This window comes from Oncorhynchus keta, chromosome 3 (assembly GCF_023373465.1).
Source record: "Oncorhynchus keta strain PuntledgeMale-10-30-2019 chromosome 3, Oket_V2, whole genome shotgun sequence".
Lineage (NCBI taxonomy): Eukaryota > Metazoa > Chordata > Actinopteri > Salmoniformes > Salmonidae > Oncorhynchus > Oncorhynchus keta.
Window position 1 is genome coordinate 15,149,695 of NC_068423.1, and position 20,480 is coordinate 15,170,174.

The window sequence follows — 20,480 nt, forward strand, 5'->3', positions numbered from 1 at the left end:
TCTCCCAGATCAATTTAGAATTTCCCTTTGCTTCACCAATTATGTTAATAAAAAAAGTTTGCCTTGGCCTGTCTGATTTCTTTCATCACCTTATTTCTCAACATGGTAAACCTACTTCTGTCATGCTCTAATTTGGATGTTAGGGCTATTTCTAGAGCATAATCTCGTTCTTTCATCAATTTCCAGATTTCTCCATTTAGCCAAGGAAGAGGGCTCTTTTGGCCAGGTTTGGATTTGATTTTCTTTAGGAAACCATTTACTGTAGTCTGGATTGTGGATAGAAAAACCTGTCCATCAGCTTCCACGTCTGTATAGGACAAGAGATCATTCCAGTTAATTCCCTTAATTGCGTTTTCTAAATAGTTTAATTCACTCTTAGGTATTCTTAGTTGATCCGGCTTTCTAACAGTAGAGAGGTTAAACCTGCTCTTAGACAGCTTTCTGGCTTTAAGTGTCAGATTATGATCAGATAGCCCAGTAACCATATTGAATGATTTAGTTACTCTCTCTGGTTTATTACTGAACACCAAATTAATCTGTGTTTTAGAGCAACAAGTTACCCTGGTTGGCCCCTTAACTAGCTGTGTAAGGTCAAAGGTATTAGTGATCCGTTTGAGGGTTTTCCTACAAGACTTGTCTTCATAATTAATATTAAAATCTCCCATTAAGATTACCTCTTTCCCAAAATCACATTCCCTAAGCATGTTATTAAACTGATCAAAAAACACACTTTTGGTGGAAGGTGGCCTGTACATTCCAATAAGGGTAAAAGACATTTGGGGAGACAGTGTAACGTTCAGGCCAATACATTCTCGTTCATTATCACATGACCACTCAATTTGTTTACATCGGATATGTTCTTTAATGTAAATCATCACACCCCCTCCTCTTCCATCAATCCTGTCTCTCCTGAAAACATTGTAGCCAGGCACAATCAAAGCAGCATATGGAGTGTTTTTATGGAGCCATGTCTCTGAGAGGCAGAGGAAGTCAAGGTTGGAGTCTGTGAGTAGATGTTGAATTTTATCACTTTTTGGAATGACACTAAGAATGTTCATGTGCCCACCTAGTAGTCCCTTGGGCTTAGCTTGTTGGTCCCAGATGACTCGAGAGTGATTGACACATTGAAATAAGTTACATTTTCGGTGTTTTCTGACGGCTGGGATTAGGTTGTTTGGTTTAGTTTTGATTAGGGGTAGTTCGGTAGCGCAATTAACAATCCCTCCTGCCTGCACTGGATGGAGGGAACTAATTAAAACAGCTTGCGTACCAGAAGCAGAGTCAGGGATCCCATATAGAAACTTGGGTATGTTTGAAGAGTCCAAATCCATCCTGGAGCCGGGTGAGTCGAGAGAAACCATGGGACCATAGCACTCACCCACTTCCACAGCGGCGACGATCAGTGGGTGAGGCCATTCACTGCTTTCCACTCGGGTGAGTATCGCTGGCTCGGTGATGTTAGGCCCAGGATTGAGTTGCACATCCCCGGAGAACAGGAGGGTAGTGAACAGGTAGTTTAACAGTTTCCGATAAATGTTGGACTTGTGTTTGTTACGCCTAAGTGGTTCAATGGAATAGGGAGCGAGGTAGACTTGGTCATTATTCAGAACATTATGGTATGCTGTGTACTGTCCACTCCCGTGGAACGGTGAACCAATGTGTTTGGTGTTGGTATTCTCCGGCAGTAGATTTATTGTGTCATCCCAGCAAGAACGAACTGAGATTATCAGTAGAGCAGCTACATAACTGACAATCATGGCAAAGTACTGGAGATAAAACAAATAATTGCGCTTTAACACTTTGCATGAGTTACTTAGCTGGGGTCGGCGTACACCTGATGTTTAAAATAACAGCATTCGTATGAGAAGCGGCACCGCACCACCCTATCTTCCGTCCGCCATTATCCGTCCTCAAAAACCTCAAGTCGTAGGTAAATTTAATTAAAGTGACTATGCATAGGTGACAACAGAGAGTGGCAGTGGTGTGGAGAGGGGAGGGGGGGGGCAATGTGAATAGTCTGGGTAGCCATTTGACTAGATGTTCAGGAGTCTTATGTCTTGGGGGTAGAAGCTGTTTAGAAGCCTCTTGGACCAAGACTTGGCACTCCGGTACTGCTTGCCGTGAGGTAGCAGAGAGAACAGTTTATGACTAGGGTGGCTGGAGTCTTTGACAATTTCAGGGCCTTCCTCTGACACCACCTTGTACGGAGGTCCTATACGGCAGGAAGTTTGGCACCAGTGATGTACTGGTCCATTTGCACTACTCTCTGTAGTGCCTTGCGGTCGGAGGCCGATGGTGCAGCTGTAGAACCTTTTGAGGATCTGAGGACCCATGGCAAATTTTTTCAGTCTCCTGAGGGGGAATAGGTTTTGTCATGCCCGCTTCACGACTGTCATGGTGTGCTTGGACCATGTTAGTTTGTTGGTAATGTGGACACCAAGGAACTTGAAGCTCTCAACCTGCTCCACTGCAGCCCCGTTGATGAGAATGGGGGTGTGCTCTGTCCCCTTTTTCCTGTAGTCCACAATCATCTCCTTTGTCTTGATCACTTTGAGGGAGAGGTTGTTGTCCTGGCACCACATGGCCAGGTCTCTTACCTCCTCCCTATAGGCTGTCTTGTCTTACTCACATCAGATGTGGAGAGCATGATCACACAGTCTTCCGGTACAGCTGGTGCTCTCATGCTTGTTTCAGTGTTATTTGCCTCGAAGCGAGCATAGAAGTAGTTTAGCTCGTCTGGTAGGCTCGTGTCACTGGGCGGCTCTTGGCTGTGCTTCCCTTTGTAGTCTGTAATGGTTTGCAGGCCCTGCCACATCTGACGAGCATCAGAGCCGGTGTAGTACGACTTGATCTTAGTCCTGTATTGACGCTTTGCCTGTTTGATGGGTCGCCGGAGAGCATAGTGGGATTTGTTATAAGCTTCTGGGCTAGAGTCCCGGTACTTGAATACTGCAGCTCTAGCCATTAGCTCAGTGTGGATGCTACCTGTAATCCATGGTTTCTGATTGGGGTTTGTACGTACGGTCACTGTGGGTATGACGTCATCGATGCACTTATTGATGAAGTCAATGACTGATGTGGTGTACTCCTCAATGCCATAGGAAGAATCCCGGAACATATTCCAGTCTGTGCTAGCAAAACAGTCCTGTTGCTTAGCATCTGCGTCATCTGACCACTTTTTAAAAAATTTGTCATTGGTGCTTTCTGTTTTAATTTTTGCTTGTAATCAGGAGGATATAATTATCGTCAGATTTGCTAAATGGAGGGCGAGGGAGAGCTTTGTATGCATCTCTGTGTGTGGAGTATAAGTTGTCCAGAGATCTTTTTCCTATGGTTGCACTTTTAACATGTTGATAGAAATTAAGTTAAACTGTTTTTAGTTTCCGTGCATTAAAGTCCCCGGCTACTAGGAGCACCGCCTCTGGTTGAGCATTTTCTTGTTTGCTTATGGCGGAATACAGCTCATGCAATGCTATCTTGGTGCCAGGCTATGTGGGGTGGCCAGTCCTATCATCGTGCTGTGGAACAGCTGCTCCATACAGTCTCCCGGTAACTGTAAAACAGTCATATCCCCATAGAGACAGTTTAACAGCAGAGCAGTAACATTAACACCTGGTCATTGAGGTGTGACTGTCTGTCTGCTACAGGACACTGTAACCTGCCCCATACAGGCCCAACCAAATGATCAAGACACAATGTGGTAGCCTTGACTGTGACCCCCCCAATGCCCTGTAACTCACTCTGTGTGTGAGAGTGTGTGTGTGAATGCACAACAGCATAATATGTGTGTACCCAAGCCTGCGTGCTTGTGTGTACCCGTGCCTGCATGCTTGTGTGTGTGTGTGCTCACATGCCGACGTGTGTTTGTCATAGCAGTGTTGGCCAAAACTGCTTAGCCATGGCTGAGGTGATGAAACACTGTGTAACAGCCAGGCAGCAGTGTGACTGTGAGCCGTACGGTCTGAGCCAGTACAGTTATACTGGTGATAGCAGTGATCAAAGTCAACCAGGTGGGGTGAGGGGGGCACGTACACACCCTGAGCATGTAAATAAAAGGAAATACTTCCAAGAATCTTTCACTTCATAACATGTTGTCTCCAAGCAAAGATCTTCATACTGTTATATAAGCATCACTTCCTTTGAACAGTAATCCAAATGTTGTCCTTGTTTTGCCAAGAGCTCCATCTGAACCAAAGGACATATTCTGTTCTGTTCAATGTTTTTCTGTTTGAAAACATATGATTTTTTTCTGTCCTTTTATCTTTCAGAATAAAGTGTTGAACATTGATGCGCTGAAGGTCAAACTGCAGGTAAGACAAAGAGCTTCTTTTTTTTTTACCTTTACGCATTTTCATTTCATGTTCGTTCTTGAATATTGTGTGTTTGTGCGTCTGTCTCTCTCTGTGTGTGTGGGTGTGTGTGGGTGTGTGCCAAATCTCTGTCAGAGTGAGCAGGTGCCAATATTCTGCTGTTCCAGCATTGTCCTCTATGTAAATACTCTGCATACGTCTCCATCTCCAGATAGACAGAGGTAGGATGACGTCAACTTTAAATGAGGCTTTAATGAAGTCCATCGTTTATCTCTAACAGTCGATTAGCCCCGCTGGGTTCCAGACTGAAGACATTGTCCCAAATCGCATCCTATTCCCTATTTAGTGCACTACTTTTGACCAAGACCGATAGGGTTCTGGTCAAAAGTAGTGTACTATAAAGGAAATTGAGTGCTATTTGGGACGTTGCCTGAAGACTCTCTGTAGATATTACACTGTCCATTAGGATTATTCTGTTCTGTTTGTCAGACACACACTCTTATCAGTGCTGTGTAATCATGCAGATGTAGGATTTTAATATACGTCAGTTTGCCACAGCAGAAAAAGATCTCCTGCAGCAACAGGAAACGTAATTTCTTATGTGGATTATAATTAATAAACGTTTGTTCGGGGTTGATCCATTTTTCGTAAGGGAAAGTTTAGTCTGAATTGTCAAAGTGGAAATGACAAACTTCAGAAGCCTTTTTAAACCTCAAATACACTACATGTTTTAAATGTCCTGCATTGCAGGAAAGTCCTACATCTGTAATGCTGGTATAGAAGATAGAAGATGTATGTGTCCATTGCTTAGTGCAAAGACACCAATCACACTTGAATGACTCCTGGTGTCTGATTTCGCATAAAAGACGCTGAAGGTGATTGGTATTTTGAAAGTAGAAAAGGTAATCATGATAGTCTGGACATGACTGCAATGCAATGTCTGGGTGTATGTGTGTCTGTGTGCCTGTTCATTTGTGTGTGTGTGTGTGTGTGTGTGTGTGTGTGTGTGTGTGTGTGTGTGTGTGTGTGTGTGTGTGTGTGTGTGTGTGTGTGTGTGTGTGTGTGTGTGTGTGTGTGTGTGTGTGTGTGTGTGTGTGTGTGTGTGGGTGTATATACTTACATGTTTGCATGTCTAAGTGTGTGTCTGTGTCCACGCCTGTGTGTCTGTGTGTCATCTGCCTTGCCTTCCCTTCTCTCTACATTTAGTATTCATACCCTCACTCAGTCTCTCATTACATTTGACATTTTAGTCAGTTAGCAGATGCTTTTATCCAGAGCAACTTACAGTTAGTGCATTCACCTTAAGATAGCTAGGTGAGACTACCATATATCTCTATCATGGTAAGTACATTTTTCCTCAATAAAGTCGCTATCAGTAAAGTCAGTGATAGTTGGGGGGAGGGGGGATTAAAGTGTGAGGCAAGTAAAACAAAAAAACAAGCCTTTTCAAGAGCAACTTTAGTAACGAGGGTTTTAAGAAACAGCCTCGGTGATCTAACGGATGCGCCTGCAAAGGTTCTAATGATGAACGTAACCTGAAGATGCTTTTGGGAAACCAGGCCCAGATGGATAGAGAGATAGTGTGAGAGAGAAATAGCGTGCCATTGGAAGGGCAGAGGGTAACACTGATCAAATCAAATGAAATTGTATTTGTCACGAAAGGTGTAGTCCTTACCGTGAAATGCTTACTTACAAGCCCTTAAACAACAATGCAGTTTTAAGAAAAATAGTAGTTAAGAAAATATTAACTAAATAAAGTAAAGTACCTCCTCCCTATAGGCTGTGATCAGGCCGTTATGTCATCGGCAAACTTAATGATGGTGTTGGAGTTATGCTTGGCCACGCAGTCGTGTGTGAACAGGATGTACAGGAGGGGGATAAGCACGCACCCCCGAGGGGCCCCCGTGTTGAGGATCAGCGTGGCAGATGTGTTGTTGCCTACCCTTACCCATCAGGAAGTTCAGGATCCAGTCACATAGGGAGGTGTTTAGTCCCAGGTTCCTTGGCTTTGTGATGAGCTTTGAGGGCACTATGGTGTTTAACGCTGAGCTGTGGTCAATGAACAGCATTCTCACGTAGTTGTTCCTTTTGTCCAGGTGGGAAAGGGCAGTGTGGAGTAAATAGTAAAGTACAGATAATGATGCATAGAGGGACATGTCAAAATGTGGAATTTTGGCACTTTAGCAAGTCTTTATTTAAATAAAAAATCTGATTTATTGAATTTTCAATGTGGTCTATATTAAAGGTCACTTCATTTAATATAACTTTTAAAATGCAATATTTGTGCACAATTTCTACTTAAAATATCAAACGGATACAAATACATAAAGATGGGTTAGTTGACGTCACGGAAATTATGTGCACGCTTCAATGGAGCAGAAGTCTGAGTTGTTGTGATTCTGAATGGACAGATAGCTACCATCAATAGCAAGAAACTGCCACATGGGGAATCAATCGCAAGTGACTCATTTCATCTTGTTCTTCATACCATGTCTTGTGTTGAAGTTTTTTGACTGATTTCACATCAATGCTAATATGGCTACAATTTGCTAGCTAGCTAACCAACAACTGTAAAGGTGTATTTGAGAGAGAACAAGTGCTCATTGCCAATCAGGTGTGTCCTCAGCCAACCCTTCAGGACTGTACACAGGAGCAGTGCTTGGTGTTGCCGTTGTGAATTTAAAGTGGATTATAGTCATTGTTACTATAAATGGGCTTTTTCCCAGAGAGAAAAATGCATTTAATGTACATGATTCATATCTCAGATCCTCTATTCCTAACAGTTCATTCATTGAGCTGCTGGTAGCGGCTGTAGGCCCATTGATGAGTGAGAACAGTCATTATAGAGTGGGAGAGGGATGATGATGATGTCATATGTCTTCCTACTCAGATCTGGGACACTGCTGGGCAAGAAAGATTCCGCAGCGTCACACACGCCTACTACCGTGACGCTCATGGTAAGTTGTGTGTGTGTTTAGGAGCACCATACAGTACCCTGGCTGCATTTTATCTCCTCCATTGGTACACATTGCCTGGTGATTGTTCATCAAGCTCGGTGTGTGTGATTCATATTTATGTATGTGTGTGTGTGTGTGTGTGTATGTGAAGTAGAGGTTGACCAATTATGATTTTTCAACGCCAACACCGATTATTGGAGGCCCAAAATAGCAGATACCAATTAATCGGCCAAGTTTTTTGTTTTGTTTTGTTATTTGTAAAAACAATTACAACAATACTGAATGAACACTTATTTTAACTTAATATAATACATCAATAAAATCAATTTAGCCTCAAATAAATAATGAAACGTTCAATTTGGTTTAAATAATGCAAAAACAAAGTGTTGGAGAAGAAAGTAAAAGTGCAATATATGCCATGTAAGAAAGCTAACGTTTAAGTTCCTTGCTCAGAACATGAGAACATATGAAAGCCGGTGGTTCCTTTTAACATGAGTCTTCAATATTCCCAGGTAAAAAGTTTTAGGTTGTAGGAATCATAGGACTATTTCTCTCTATACCATTTGTATTTCATTAACCTTTGACTATTGGATGTTCTTATAGGCACTTTAGTATTGTCAGTGTAACAGTATAGCTTCCGTCCCTCTCCTCACTCCTCCCTGGGCTCGAACTATTGACAATTGGATGTTCTTATAGGCACTTTAGTATTGTCAGTGTAACAGTATAGCTTCCGTCCCTCTCCCCACTCCTCCCTGGGCTCGAAGCAGGAACACAACGACAACAGCCACCCTCGAAGCAGCATTACCCATGCAGAGCAAGGGGAACAACCACTCCGAGTGTCAGAGCGAGTGACTTTTGAAACGCTATTAGCGCGCACCCCGCTAACTAGCTAGCCATTTCACATCGGTTACACCAGCCTAATCTCGGGAGTTGATAGGCTTGAAGTCAAACAGCTCAATGCTTGATGCACAATGAAAAGCTGCTGGCAAAACACACAAAAGTGCTGTTTGAATGAATGCTTACGAGCCTGCTGGTGCCTACCACCGCTCAGACTGCTCTATCAAATCATAGACTTAGTTATAACATAATAACACACAGAAATACAAGCCGTAGGTCATTAATATGGTCAAATCCGGAAACTATCATCTCAAAAACAAGACGTTTATTTTTTTCAGTGAAATACGGAACCGTTCCGTATTTTATCTAAGGGTTGCCATCCATTAGTCTAAATATTCCTGTTACATTGCACAACCTTCAATGTTATGTCATAATTACGTAAAATTCTGGCAAATTAGGCAGCCCAAACTGTTGCATATACACTGACTCTGCGTGCAATGAACGCAAGAGAAGTGACACAATTACACCTGGTTAATATTGCCTGCTAACCTGGATTTCTTTTAGCTAAATATGCAGGTTTAAAAATATCTACTTCTGTGTATTGATTTTAAGAAAGGCATTGATGTTCATGGTTAGGTACACATTGGAGCAACGATACGCACCGCAGCGATTATATACAAAGCAGGACACGATAGATAACTAAACATGGTTGATGATATTACTAGTTTAACTCGTGATTATGATTGATTGATTGTTTTTTATAAGATAAGTTTAATGCTAGCTAGCAACTTACCTTGGCTTACTGCATTCACGTAACAGGCAGTCTCCTCGTGGAGTGCCATGAGAGGCAGGTGGTTAGAGCGTTGGACTAGTTAACTGTAAGGTTGTAAGATTGAATCCCCCAAGCTGAGAAGGTGAAAAATCTTTCTGCCCCTGAACGAGGCAGTTAACCCATCGTTCCTAGGTCGTCATTGGAAATAAGAATGTGTTCTTAACTGAATTGCCTAGTTAAATAAAGATGAAATAAAGGTGTAAAAAATATTTAAAACATTTCAAAATCTGCCCAAAAATACAGATTTCCGATTGTCATGAAAACTTGAAATCGGCCCTAATTAATCGGCCATTTCGATTAACTTCTTGATGCACCCATCCCATTACCGGGATCATTTTCGTCAACGTCCGCTGAATTGCAGACCGCCAAATTCAAATTAAATGACTAAAAAGATTTAATTTTCATGAAATCACAAGTGCAATATAGCAAAACACAGCTTAGCTTGTTGTTAATCCACCTGGCATGTCAGATTTAAAAAAGCTTTTCGGCAAAAGCATACCAAGTGTTTATGTAAGGACATCTCTCTCAGTTGAGTCAGAAAAGCAATAAAATGAATCGCTTACCTTTGATGATCTTTGGATGTTTGCACTCACGAGACTTCCAGTTACACAATAAATGTTCCCTTTGTTCCATAAAGATAATTTTTATATCCAAAATACCTCCATTTGGTTGGCACGTTATGTTCAGAAATCCACAGACTAGTATCCGTAAAGTTCGTAGAAACATGTCAAACGTTTTTTATAATCAATCCTCAGTTTTTACATATATAATCGATAATATTTGAACTGGGACTGTAGCTTCTTCAATAGGAGAGAGAAAGAAAATGTCTGCTCCAAGCTGTTGCGCATGCAAAACGCTGCTAGCACCCAGCCATACAATGACCACTCTCACGATCGTCGTAAGGAGCGGACCAAAATGCAGCGTGGTATGTGTTCATGATGATTTTAATAATTAAAGAAAGCACTGAACACTGAATACAAACTATACAAAACAATAAACGAATAACGACCGTGAAGCTATAATGAGAACTGTGCTGACACAAGCAACTATAACATAGACAATCACCCACAAACAAACAGTGAAACCCAGGCTACCTAAGTATGATTCTCAATCAGCTAATGACTAATGACACCTGCCTCTAATTGAGAATCATACTAGGCCGAAACATAGAAATCCCAAAATCATAGAAAAACAAACATAGACTGCCCACCCCAACTCATGCCCTGACCATACTAAATAACGACAAAACAAAGGAAATAAAGGTCAGAACGTGACAGACGCAATGTGATCTTTCTCGCTAATTCTTCAAAATAAAAGCCTGAAGCTATGTCTAAAGACTGTTCACACCATGGGGAAGCCATAGCAAAAGGAATCTAGTTGATATCCCTTTAAATGGAGCGAAGGCAGGCAATGGAACAGAGGGCTTTCAGGAAAAACAGCACTTCCGGGTTGGATTTTCCTCAGGTTTTCTCCTGCAATATCAGGTCTGTTATACTCACAGACAATATTTGACAGTTTAGGAAACTTTAGAGTGTTTTCTATCCTAATTATATGCATATTCTAGATTCTGGGCCTGATAAATAGGCCGTTTCATTTGGGTACCTTTTTCATCCAAACATCAAAATACTGCCACCTACACTCAACAGGTTAATCGGTCTACCTCTAATGTGAAGATGACTTTCTCTGGTTCTCCAGCAGCAGATCGCTGACAGATTTTCCTCTGCCTCCTGCTGTGAGGCTTGCTGATGGGAAGGTGGTAAGGTGGGCTCCTCTCTGGTACACCACTGTAATGAGACACAGACAAGTAGTGTTTACTGCTGGAGGGGACAACAGTTCAGTTTGGGGAAAATGGAGCATTCCTTAGTAATGTCAGGGACTAAGGAGGTAAACATTTACCTACTTGAGAAGACGCATGATTGTTGTGTTTACACCAGTTAGACTGTGTTGTATTTGTCGTCAAGTCTAATGCAGATGTCGAGAAGAAGTGACAGTGAAAGTATGTGTGTGTGTTCAGTGTGTTTTCTCGCATTCTCACATCCAGTATCTCGAGCTGGGCGGAGAGCCAGTGCTGGGCTGATCTGTCAGAACAGTGCTCTGTGTTCACTGATTTTCAGGGAGCATTCACTCGTCTCACATACCTTTTTAAATAAAGCTCATTCAAAATGACTGTCAGAACTGCAGCAGTGGATGCTTTCAGACTGCTGGTCATGGACGCTGTCACTTCCTGCGAACCGCTGGATAAAGATGGCTCCTACTCCGGTTTAGGCCTTTAATGGAAGCTTGAACTTGTTCATAGAGGTGTTGAGAATATATCATTTGCTAAATGTCATGCCTGAGGATGTAAAGTAAGACAGATAAATGTTCAATAGTGCCAGAAATCACCCTGTACTTGAAACCTTGTGTAAGTTTTGATGGGCCTAGAAACCACGTGGCTTTACCATAGAAATTTATAAATTAAATGAATTGTGTTGATTTGGAAATCACCCCTTTACCAATATGGAGTTCATCATAGGTATTTTCTATCTAGACCAGGGGTGTCTCACTCATTTTGCCCGGGGGCCACATCCGGTCTTCAACAAGGTCCCGAGAGCCGCACTGAAAATTGGGTATATTTCCTTGCAGTCAATATTATAAAAAACAATTGTCCTCTATCCAATATTTTTGGAGTTTTAGATGCTTCCTGACTGTCTAGTGATTATTAGCAAGCTGGACAGTCAATAAACTGTATGAATGTAGGTCCATTGACAGTGCACAGAGATTATTAGCGAGCTGGAAAGTCAAGGATATAGGGCCATTATAATTTCTACAGTTTTGATTTGGTTTTAGTCATTTTAAAGTATATTGAGTTTGTTATTATTATAAAACATTTTTTTACTCAAACCACCCCACAGGCCATATGTTTGACACCATACTGGTCAATGATATCACCAACTCCAAGGATTTTTTTATAGGCATCATAGACACACACAGGCATCATGTTGTCATCGGGAGAACCATTAGTGCTAAGTACATAGTGACTTGCGCCCTTTCCATTTTGGGCAGTGCCAGGGCATCCGTTGGCCCAAATCCATCAATTACGCTACTAACGAGTGAACATGAAAATCTCAAGTAAACAAATGGAGGAATTCGTTTTTCAACTGCTCCCACAATGCCTGCAAGCTGTTGAACCCATCTGTGTTCATCCTGTCGCATCCAAAACCAGACAGAATTCTCTCTCCCAGGACTAGTGAGAAAGTCACTCACTCCCTTACAGCCATCTGCAGAATGTAGTTCCACCACAGGGTGCTTCTTCACTAAAATATCTTCTTCACAAAGATATTAAGCGAATGATGAAGTTGATACTTGATAAGATTTGCAGTCCAGTATGCGTGATACAGTATAATGAATGTAGCGAACAGTGTTATGAACGTAGAGAACAGTGTGATACAGTATATTGGACGTAGAGAACAGTGTGATACAGTATAATGAACAGTGTGAAACAGTATAATGAACGTAGAGAACAGTGTGACACAGTATAATGAACGTAGAGAACAGTGTGATACAGTATAATGAATGTAGAGAACAGTGTGATACAGTATAATGAACGTAGAGAACAGTGTGAAACAGTATAATGAACGTAGAGAACAGTGTGATACAGTATAATGAACGTAGAGAACAGTGTGACACAGTGTAATGAATGTAGAGAACAGTGTGATACAGTATAATGAATGTAGAGAACAGTGTGATACAGTATAATGAACGTAGAGAACAGTGTGATACAGTATAATGAATGTAGAGAACAGGGATACAGTATAATGAACGTAGAGAACAGTGTGATACAGTATAATGAACGTAGAGAACAGTGTGATACAGTATAATGAACGTAGAGAACAGTGTGATACAGTATAATGAATGTAGAGAACAGTGTGATACAGTATAATGAATGTAGAGAACAGTGTGATACAGTATAATGAACGTAGAGAACAGTGTGATACAGTATAATGAATGTAGAGAACAGTGTGATACAGTATAATGAACGTAGAGAACAGTGTGATACAGTATAATGAACGTAGAGAACAGTGTGATACAGTATAATGAATGTAGAGAACAGTGATACAGTATAATGAATGTAGAGAACAGTGTGATACAGTATAATGAATGTAGAGAACAGTGTGATACAGTATAATGAACGTAGAGAACAGTGTGATACAGTATAATGAATGTAGAGAACAGTGTGATACAGTATAATGAACGTAGAGAACAGTGTGATACAGTATAATGAATGTAGAGAACAGTGTGATACAGTATAATGAACGTAGAGAACAGTGTTATGAACGTAGAGAACAGTGTGATACAGTATAATGAACGTAGAGAACAGTGTGATACAGTATAATGAACAGTGTGATACAGTATAATGAACGTAGAGAACAGTGTGATACAGTATAATGAACGTAGAGAACAGTGTGATACAGTATAATGAACGTAGAGAACAGTGTGATACAGTATAATGAATGTAGAGAACAGTGTGATACAGTATAATGAATGTAGAGAACAGTGTGATACAGTATAATGAACGTAGAGAACAGTGTGATACAGTATAATGAATGTAGAGAACAGTGTGATACAGTATAATGAACGTAGAGAACAGTGTGATACAGTATAATGAACGTAGAGAACAGTGTGACACAGTGTAATGAATGTAGAGAACAGTGTGATACAGTATAGTGAACAGTGTGATACAGTATAACGAACGCAGAGAACAGTGTGATACAGTATAATGAACAGTGTGATACAGTATAATGAACGTAGAGAACAGTGTGATACAGTATAATGAACAGTGTGATACAGTATAATGAACGCAGAGAACAGTGTGATACAGTATAATGAACGTAGAGAACAGTGTGATACAGTATAATGAACGTAGAGAACAGTGTGATACAGTATAATGAACGTAGAGAACAGTGATACAGTATAATGAATGTAGAGAACAGTGTGATACAGTATAATGAATGTAGAGAACAGTGTGATACAGTATAATGAACGTAGAGAACAGTGTGATACAGTATAATGAACGTAGAGAACAGTGTGATACAGTATAATGAACGTAGAGAACAGTGTGATACAGTATAATGAACGTAGAGAACAGTGATACAGTATAATGAACGTAGAGAACAGTGTGATACAGTATAATGAACGTAGAGAACAGTGTGATACAGTATAATGAATGTAGAGAACAGTGTGATACAGTATAATGAACGTAGAGAACAGTGTTATGAACGTAGAGAACAGTGTGACACAGTATAATGAATGTAGAGAACAGTGTGATACAGTATAATGAACGTAGAGAACAGTGTGACACAGTGTAATGAATGTAGAGAACAGTGTGATACAGTACAGTGAACAGTGTGATACAGTATAACGAACAGTGTGATACAGTATAATGAACGCAGAGAACAGTGTGATACAGTATAATGAATGTAGAGAACAGTGTGATACAGTATAATGAACAGTGTGAAACAGTATAATGAACGTAGAGAACAGTGTGACACAGTATAATGAACGTAGAGAACAGTGTGATACAGTATAATGAACAGTGTGATACAGTATAATGAACGTAGAGAACAGTGTGATACAGTATAATGAACAGTGTGATACAGTATAATGAACGCAGAGAACAGTGTGATACAGTATAATGAACGTAGAGAACAGTGTGATACAGTATAATGAACATAGAGAACAGTGTGATACAGTATAATGAACGTAGAGAACAGTGATACAGTATAATGAACGTAGAGAACAGTGTGATACAGTATACTGAATGTAGAGAACAGTGTGATACAGTATAATGAACGTAGAGAACAGTGTGATACAGTATAATGAACGTAGAGAACAGTGTGATACAGTATAATGAACAGTGTGATACAGTATAATGAACGTAGAGAACAGTGTGATACAGTATAATGAACAGTGTGATACAGTATAATGAACGCAGAGAACAGTGTGATACAGTATAATGAACGTAGAGAACAGTGTGATACAGTATAATGAACGTAGTATAACAACACAGAGAACAGTGTGATACAGTATAATGAACGTAGAGAACAGTGATACAGTATAATGAACGTAGAGAACAGTGTGATACAGTATAATGAATGTAGAGAACAGTGTGATACAGTATAATGAATGTAGAGAACAGTGTGATACAGTATAATGAACGTAGAGAACAGTGTGATACAGTATAATGAACGTAGAGAACAGTGTGATACAGTATAATGAATGTAGAGAACAGTGTGATACAGTATAATGAACGTAGAGAACAGTGTGATACAGTATAATGAACGTAGAGAACAGTGTGATACAGTATAATGAATGTAGAGAACAGTGTGATACAGTATAATGAACGTAGAGAACAGTGTTATGAACGTAGAGAACAGTGTGGTACAGTATAATGAACAGTGTGAAACAGTATAATGAACGTAGAGAACAGTGTGATACAGTATAATGAACGTAGAGAACAGTGTGATACAGTATAATGAATGTAGAGAACAGTGTGATACAGTATAATGAACGTAGAGAACAGTGTGATACAGTATAATGAATGTAGAGAACAGTGTGATACAGTATAATGAACGTAGAGAACAGTGTGATACAGTATAATGAACGTAGAGAACAGTGATACAGTATAATGAATGTAGAGAACAGTGTGATACAGTATAATGAATGTAGAGAACAGTGTGATACAGTATAATGAACGTAGAGAACAGTGATACAGTATAATGAACGTAGAGAACAGTGTGATACAGTATAATGAATATAGAGAACAGTGTGATACAGTATAATGAACGTAGAGAACAGTGTGATACAGTAATGAATGTAGAGAACAGTGTGATACAGTATAATGAACGTAGAGAACAGTGTGATACAGTATAATGAACGTAGAGAACAGTGTGATACAGTATAATGAATGTAGAGAACAGTGTGATACAGTATAATGAACGTAGAGAACAGTGTGATACAGTATAATGAACAGTGTGATACAGTATAATGAACGCAGAGAACAGTGTGATACAGTATAATGAACAGTGTGATACAGTATAATGAATGTAGAGAACAGTGTGATACAGTATAATGAACGTAGAGAACAGTGTGATACAGTATAATGAACAGTGTGATACAGTATAATGAACGTAGAGAACAGTGTGATACAGTATAATGAACAGTGTGATACAGTATAATGAACGCAGAGAACAGTGTGATACAGTATAATGAACAGTGTGATACAGTATAATGAATGTAGAGAACAGTGTGATACAGTATAATGAACGTAGAGAACAGTGTGATACAGTATAATGAACGTAGAGAACAGTGTGATACAGTATAATGAATGTAGAGAACAGTGTGATACAGTATAATGAACGTAGAGAACAGTGTGATACAGTATAATGAACGTAGAGAACAGTGTGATACAGTATAATGAATGTAGAGAACAGTGTGATACAGTATAATGAACGTAGAGAACAGTGTGATACAGTATAATGAATGTAGAGAACAGTGTGATACAGTATAATGAATGTAGAGAACAGTGTGATACAGTATAATGAATGTAGAGAACAGGGATACAGTATAATGAATGTATAGAACAGGGATACAGTATAATGAATGTAGAGAACAGTGTGATACAGTATAATGAACAGTGTGATACAGTATAATGAATGTAGAGAACAGGGATACAGTATAATGAATGTATAGAACAGGGATACAGTATAATGAATGTAGAGAACAGTGTGATAACGTATAATGAATGTATAGAACAGGGATACAGTATAATGAACGTAGAGAACAGTGTGATACAGTATAATGAATGTAGAGAACAGGGATACAGTATAATGAACGTAGAGAACAGTGTGATAACGTATAATGAATGTAGCGAACAGGGATACAGTATAATGAATGTAGAGAACAGGGATACAGTATAATGAACATAGAGAACAGTGTGATAACGTATAATGATACAGCATCTCTCTCTCTCTTTATTTCTTTTTTTCTTTCTCTCTCTCTTTCTTTATTTCCTTTCTTCTGCCTACAAGCCTTCCATACTGCAACTCTAATAGGAGACGTGCTGCTCGTCTCTTTGATGGTCTCTCTGTTTGTCAGTGCTTTCTGGGCTGGGGAATGTAACACATAACATTGCACTGCACCGGAGGAATAGCGTTGTCAGCTTCACTGGTCTGTGAGCACAGTGTGAATGAGGGCTTGTAGACGCGTGCTTGTGCCTCTAATGCAGGCCAAACTGTTATGAGTGGGGCTTGATGTGGGGCCTGATGGAAGGTGTGGACCACACCTTGATAGAGAGAGAAGAAGAAGAGGAGGAAAGGATGGAACAGTGTTCTGCCCACCATTAGAGTTGTCCTCTAAAGTCTTACTTCTCAGACGAATGTGGGATATTTTGAATGAAATACAAATCAAGAATAAGAAACTATTGAAGTGATTGATAGAGATTAAGAGATACATGTCGTGGGCTGATTTGGAGTATCACAGTTTGGAGCGCACTCGGCACTGTCGCTGCATGATACAGTGTGTCCAACCACTCCTCTCCTTTTCTGGCTCGTTGTCTCCATCTTTAGTTGCTCCTCTCCTCCCTAATGGCGGCCTATGCATCCTTCTCAACAGCAGCCCCAGGAGAAATATGTCATATCTGAGAGAGAGAGAGAGAGAGAGAGAGAGAGAGAGAGAGAGAGAGAGAGAGAGACTCCTGCTCTGCTGCATATTAAACCAGGACGTTCAGGTCACTGGATGAAGGACCAGGGCTTTATTATATTGGAAGTGAGTGGAGGATACTCAGATGTTTTCTCACATTTCTGAACCCTCCAGCAGAGTATCCTCCTCTACTACCCTGCCTCTCATTTTCTCCATCACCCTTGTTTATCTCCCCTTCTCCTCTCTCACTTTCTCCCCCTCTCTCTCCTCTCCTCTCTCCATCACCAAAATGGTTATCTGAAGACAGCAGCTCCATTCAGAGGAATTAGGAATGCAGTTGTCACAGTGATTGATCCATTCTTTCCGTGATCTAAACAGACACTCACCAGAAATCAGAATGTGTTATACAGGTGTATGATCTTAATATGATCGCCCTGTTGCAGGAGAACTTTCCTGCAAGTAGTGTATTTGAGGTTTAAAAAGGCTTTGGAAGTTTGTAATTTCAACGTTCAAATTTCAGACTAGATTTTCCCTTACGGATAATGTATTAGATAATGTATTAACCTCTACAAAAATGTCAATTAATTAAAATCCACATAATTAATTTACATTTCCTGTTTCTGCAAGATTATTTTCCTGCTGTAGCAAACTGGTTCAAATTAAGGTCCTACATCTGTATACATATTGAAGTGATATCCCTTGTAATTTAAGGTGCTAATTTCTAATGCATGTAATTCTTTCTAAATTTGATCTTAGTCTGAAAATGAATGAATCAAAACTCATCAATACATGTTTGCTTGTTATTTCACATCCCTGAAAGCTGAAATATTGAAAGATGTTGGTAGAATTGGGATTAAGATTTGATTACTAATTCAAAGAAGTCGTAGTGGTTATCAGAATGGGAAAAAGGATTGTTTTGTTTCCATTATGAATTATGCTGATGATTACCTGTTGATGTGGGTGTGTGCATGTGGGTGGTGATGACTTGGCACTTCTCAGAGTTCCAGACACAGGCAAGCAGGCACGTACACTCAACGCATGCACAGACAGATACACAGACAGTCAGACGGCAGCATTCTCTGCCTGTTTCACTGGGTCTCTTCTGGATCCTGGCGTCCCACTCACACACCCTTTAATGACTGTCACACCGCCCTAGTCTCTCTTTAGGCAACAGAAAATGGGCATACGGCTGTCAGTATCAAGTGCAAAGCGTCCATCTATTCACAATGGACAGGCCTGGCTCATGGCTGGAATTTTACACTGGGTTGACTACAGGATGCTTGTCAGAAGATTTATTTCCTTTCGATAATTGAATGATAATACATTGTTGTATGTGGGTATGTTAGATTATCTGTGTGTGTTGTGCAAATGATTACTACTGTTTGAACCCCGACCTGCCACTGTTGGACATTTCCTTAATGTATCTTGAGACACCATTCCTCCCTTATAGAAATTCCCATGATTTAAACATATTTAGATCCAAGCTTTAGAGGCTGCTGCCCTATATACAGTACATAGACATGGAAATACTGGTCAATTGAATCATGTATATGTGCAGCTGAAGTTGGAAGTTTACATACACTTGGGTTAAAGTCATTGAAACGCATTCTTCAACCACTCCACAAATTCCTTGTTAATTAACAAACTATAGTTTTGGCAAGTCGGTTAGGACATCTACATTGTGCATGACTGTCATGACACAAGGCGAGACCCAGATGCAGACACAGGAGGCAGATGGTTGGAGCCTTACAATATTTATTAATCCAAAAGGGGTAGGCAAGAGAGTGGTCTTGTAGAGGCAAAAGGGTCAAAACCAGTTCAGAGTCCAAAAGGTACCAAAGGGCAGGCAGATTCAAGGTCAGGGCAGGCAGGATGATCAGGCAGGCAGGATGATCAGGCAGGCAGGATGATCAGGCGGGCAGGAAAGTAGTCCAGAGTCAGGCAGGGGTCAAAACCGTGAAGACTATCAAAAAGAGAAAAGCTGAAGGAGTACGAGACAAACACGCTGGTTGACTTGACTAACATACAAGATGAACTGGCACAGAGAGAAAGGAAACACAGGGATAAATACAGTGGGGAAAATAAGCGACACCTGGAGGGGGGGTGAAGACAATCACAGGAACAGTGAAACAGATCAGGGTGTGACAATGACACAAGTCATTTTTCCAACAATTGTTTACAGACAGATTATTTCCCTTATAATTCACTGTATCACAATTCTGGTGGGTCAGAAGTTTACATACACTAAGTTGACTGTGCCTTTGAAACAGCTTGGAAAAATTCTGAAAATTATGTCATGGCTTTAGAAGCTTCTGATATGCTAATTGACATAGTTTGAGTCAATTGGAGGTGTACCTGTGGATGTATTTCAAGGCCTTTTTTTAATTTTATTTTACCTTTATTTAACCAGGCAAGTCAGTTAAGAACACATTCTTATTTTCAATGACGGCCTGGGAACAGTGGGTTAACTGCCTGTTCAGGGGCAGAACGACAGATTTGTACCTTGTCAGCTCGGGGGTTTGAACTCGCAACCTTCCGGTTACTAGTCCAACGCTCTAACCACTAGGCTACGCTGCCTACCTTCAAACTCAGTGCCTCTGCTTGACATCATGGGAAATTCAAAAGAAATCAGCCCAAAATTGTAGACCTCCACAAGTCTGGTTCATCCTTGGGAGCGATTTCCAAATGCCTGAAGGTACCACGTTCATCTGTACAAACAATAGCATGCAAATATAAACACCATGGGACCACGCAGCCGCCATACCGCTCAGGAAAGAGACGCGTTCTGTCCTAGAGATGAACGTACTTTGGTGCGAAAAGTGCAAATCAATCCCAGAACAACAGGAAAGGACCTTGTGAAGATGCTGT

At 40.4% G+C, this 20,480-nt stretch overlaps 1 protein-coding gene across 3 annotated transcripts in view; it reads left to right on the plus strand.

The window, feature by feature from the left end:
* Positions 1-20,480, plus strand: part of LOC118367505 (ras-related protein Rab-26) — a 139,243-nt gene that overhangs the window by 56,434 nt on the left and 62,329 nt on the right. For all 3 annotated transcript variants that reach the window (XM_052490737.1, XM_035751048.2, XM_035751059.2), the window contains 2 exons: positions 4,269-4,310; positions 7,201-7,267. In XM_052490737.1, the coding sequence (XP_052346697.1) occupies positions 4,269-4,310; positions 7,201-7,267 (109 nt within the window). The remainder of the gene's footprint in view (positions 1-4,268; positions 4,311-7,200; positions 7,268-20,480) is intronic.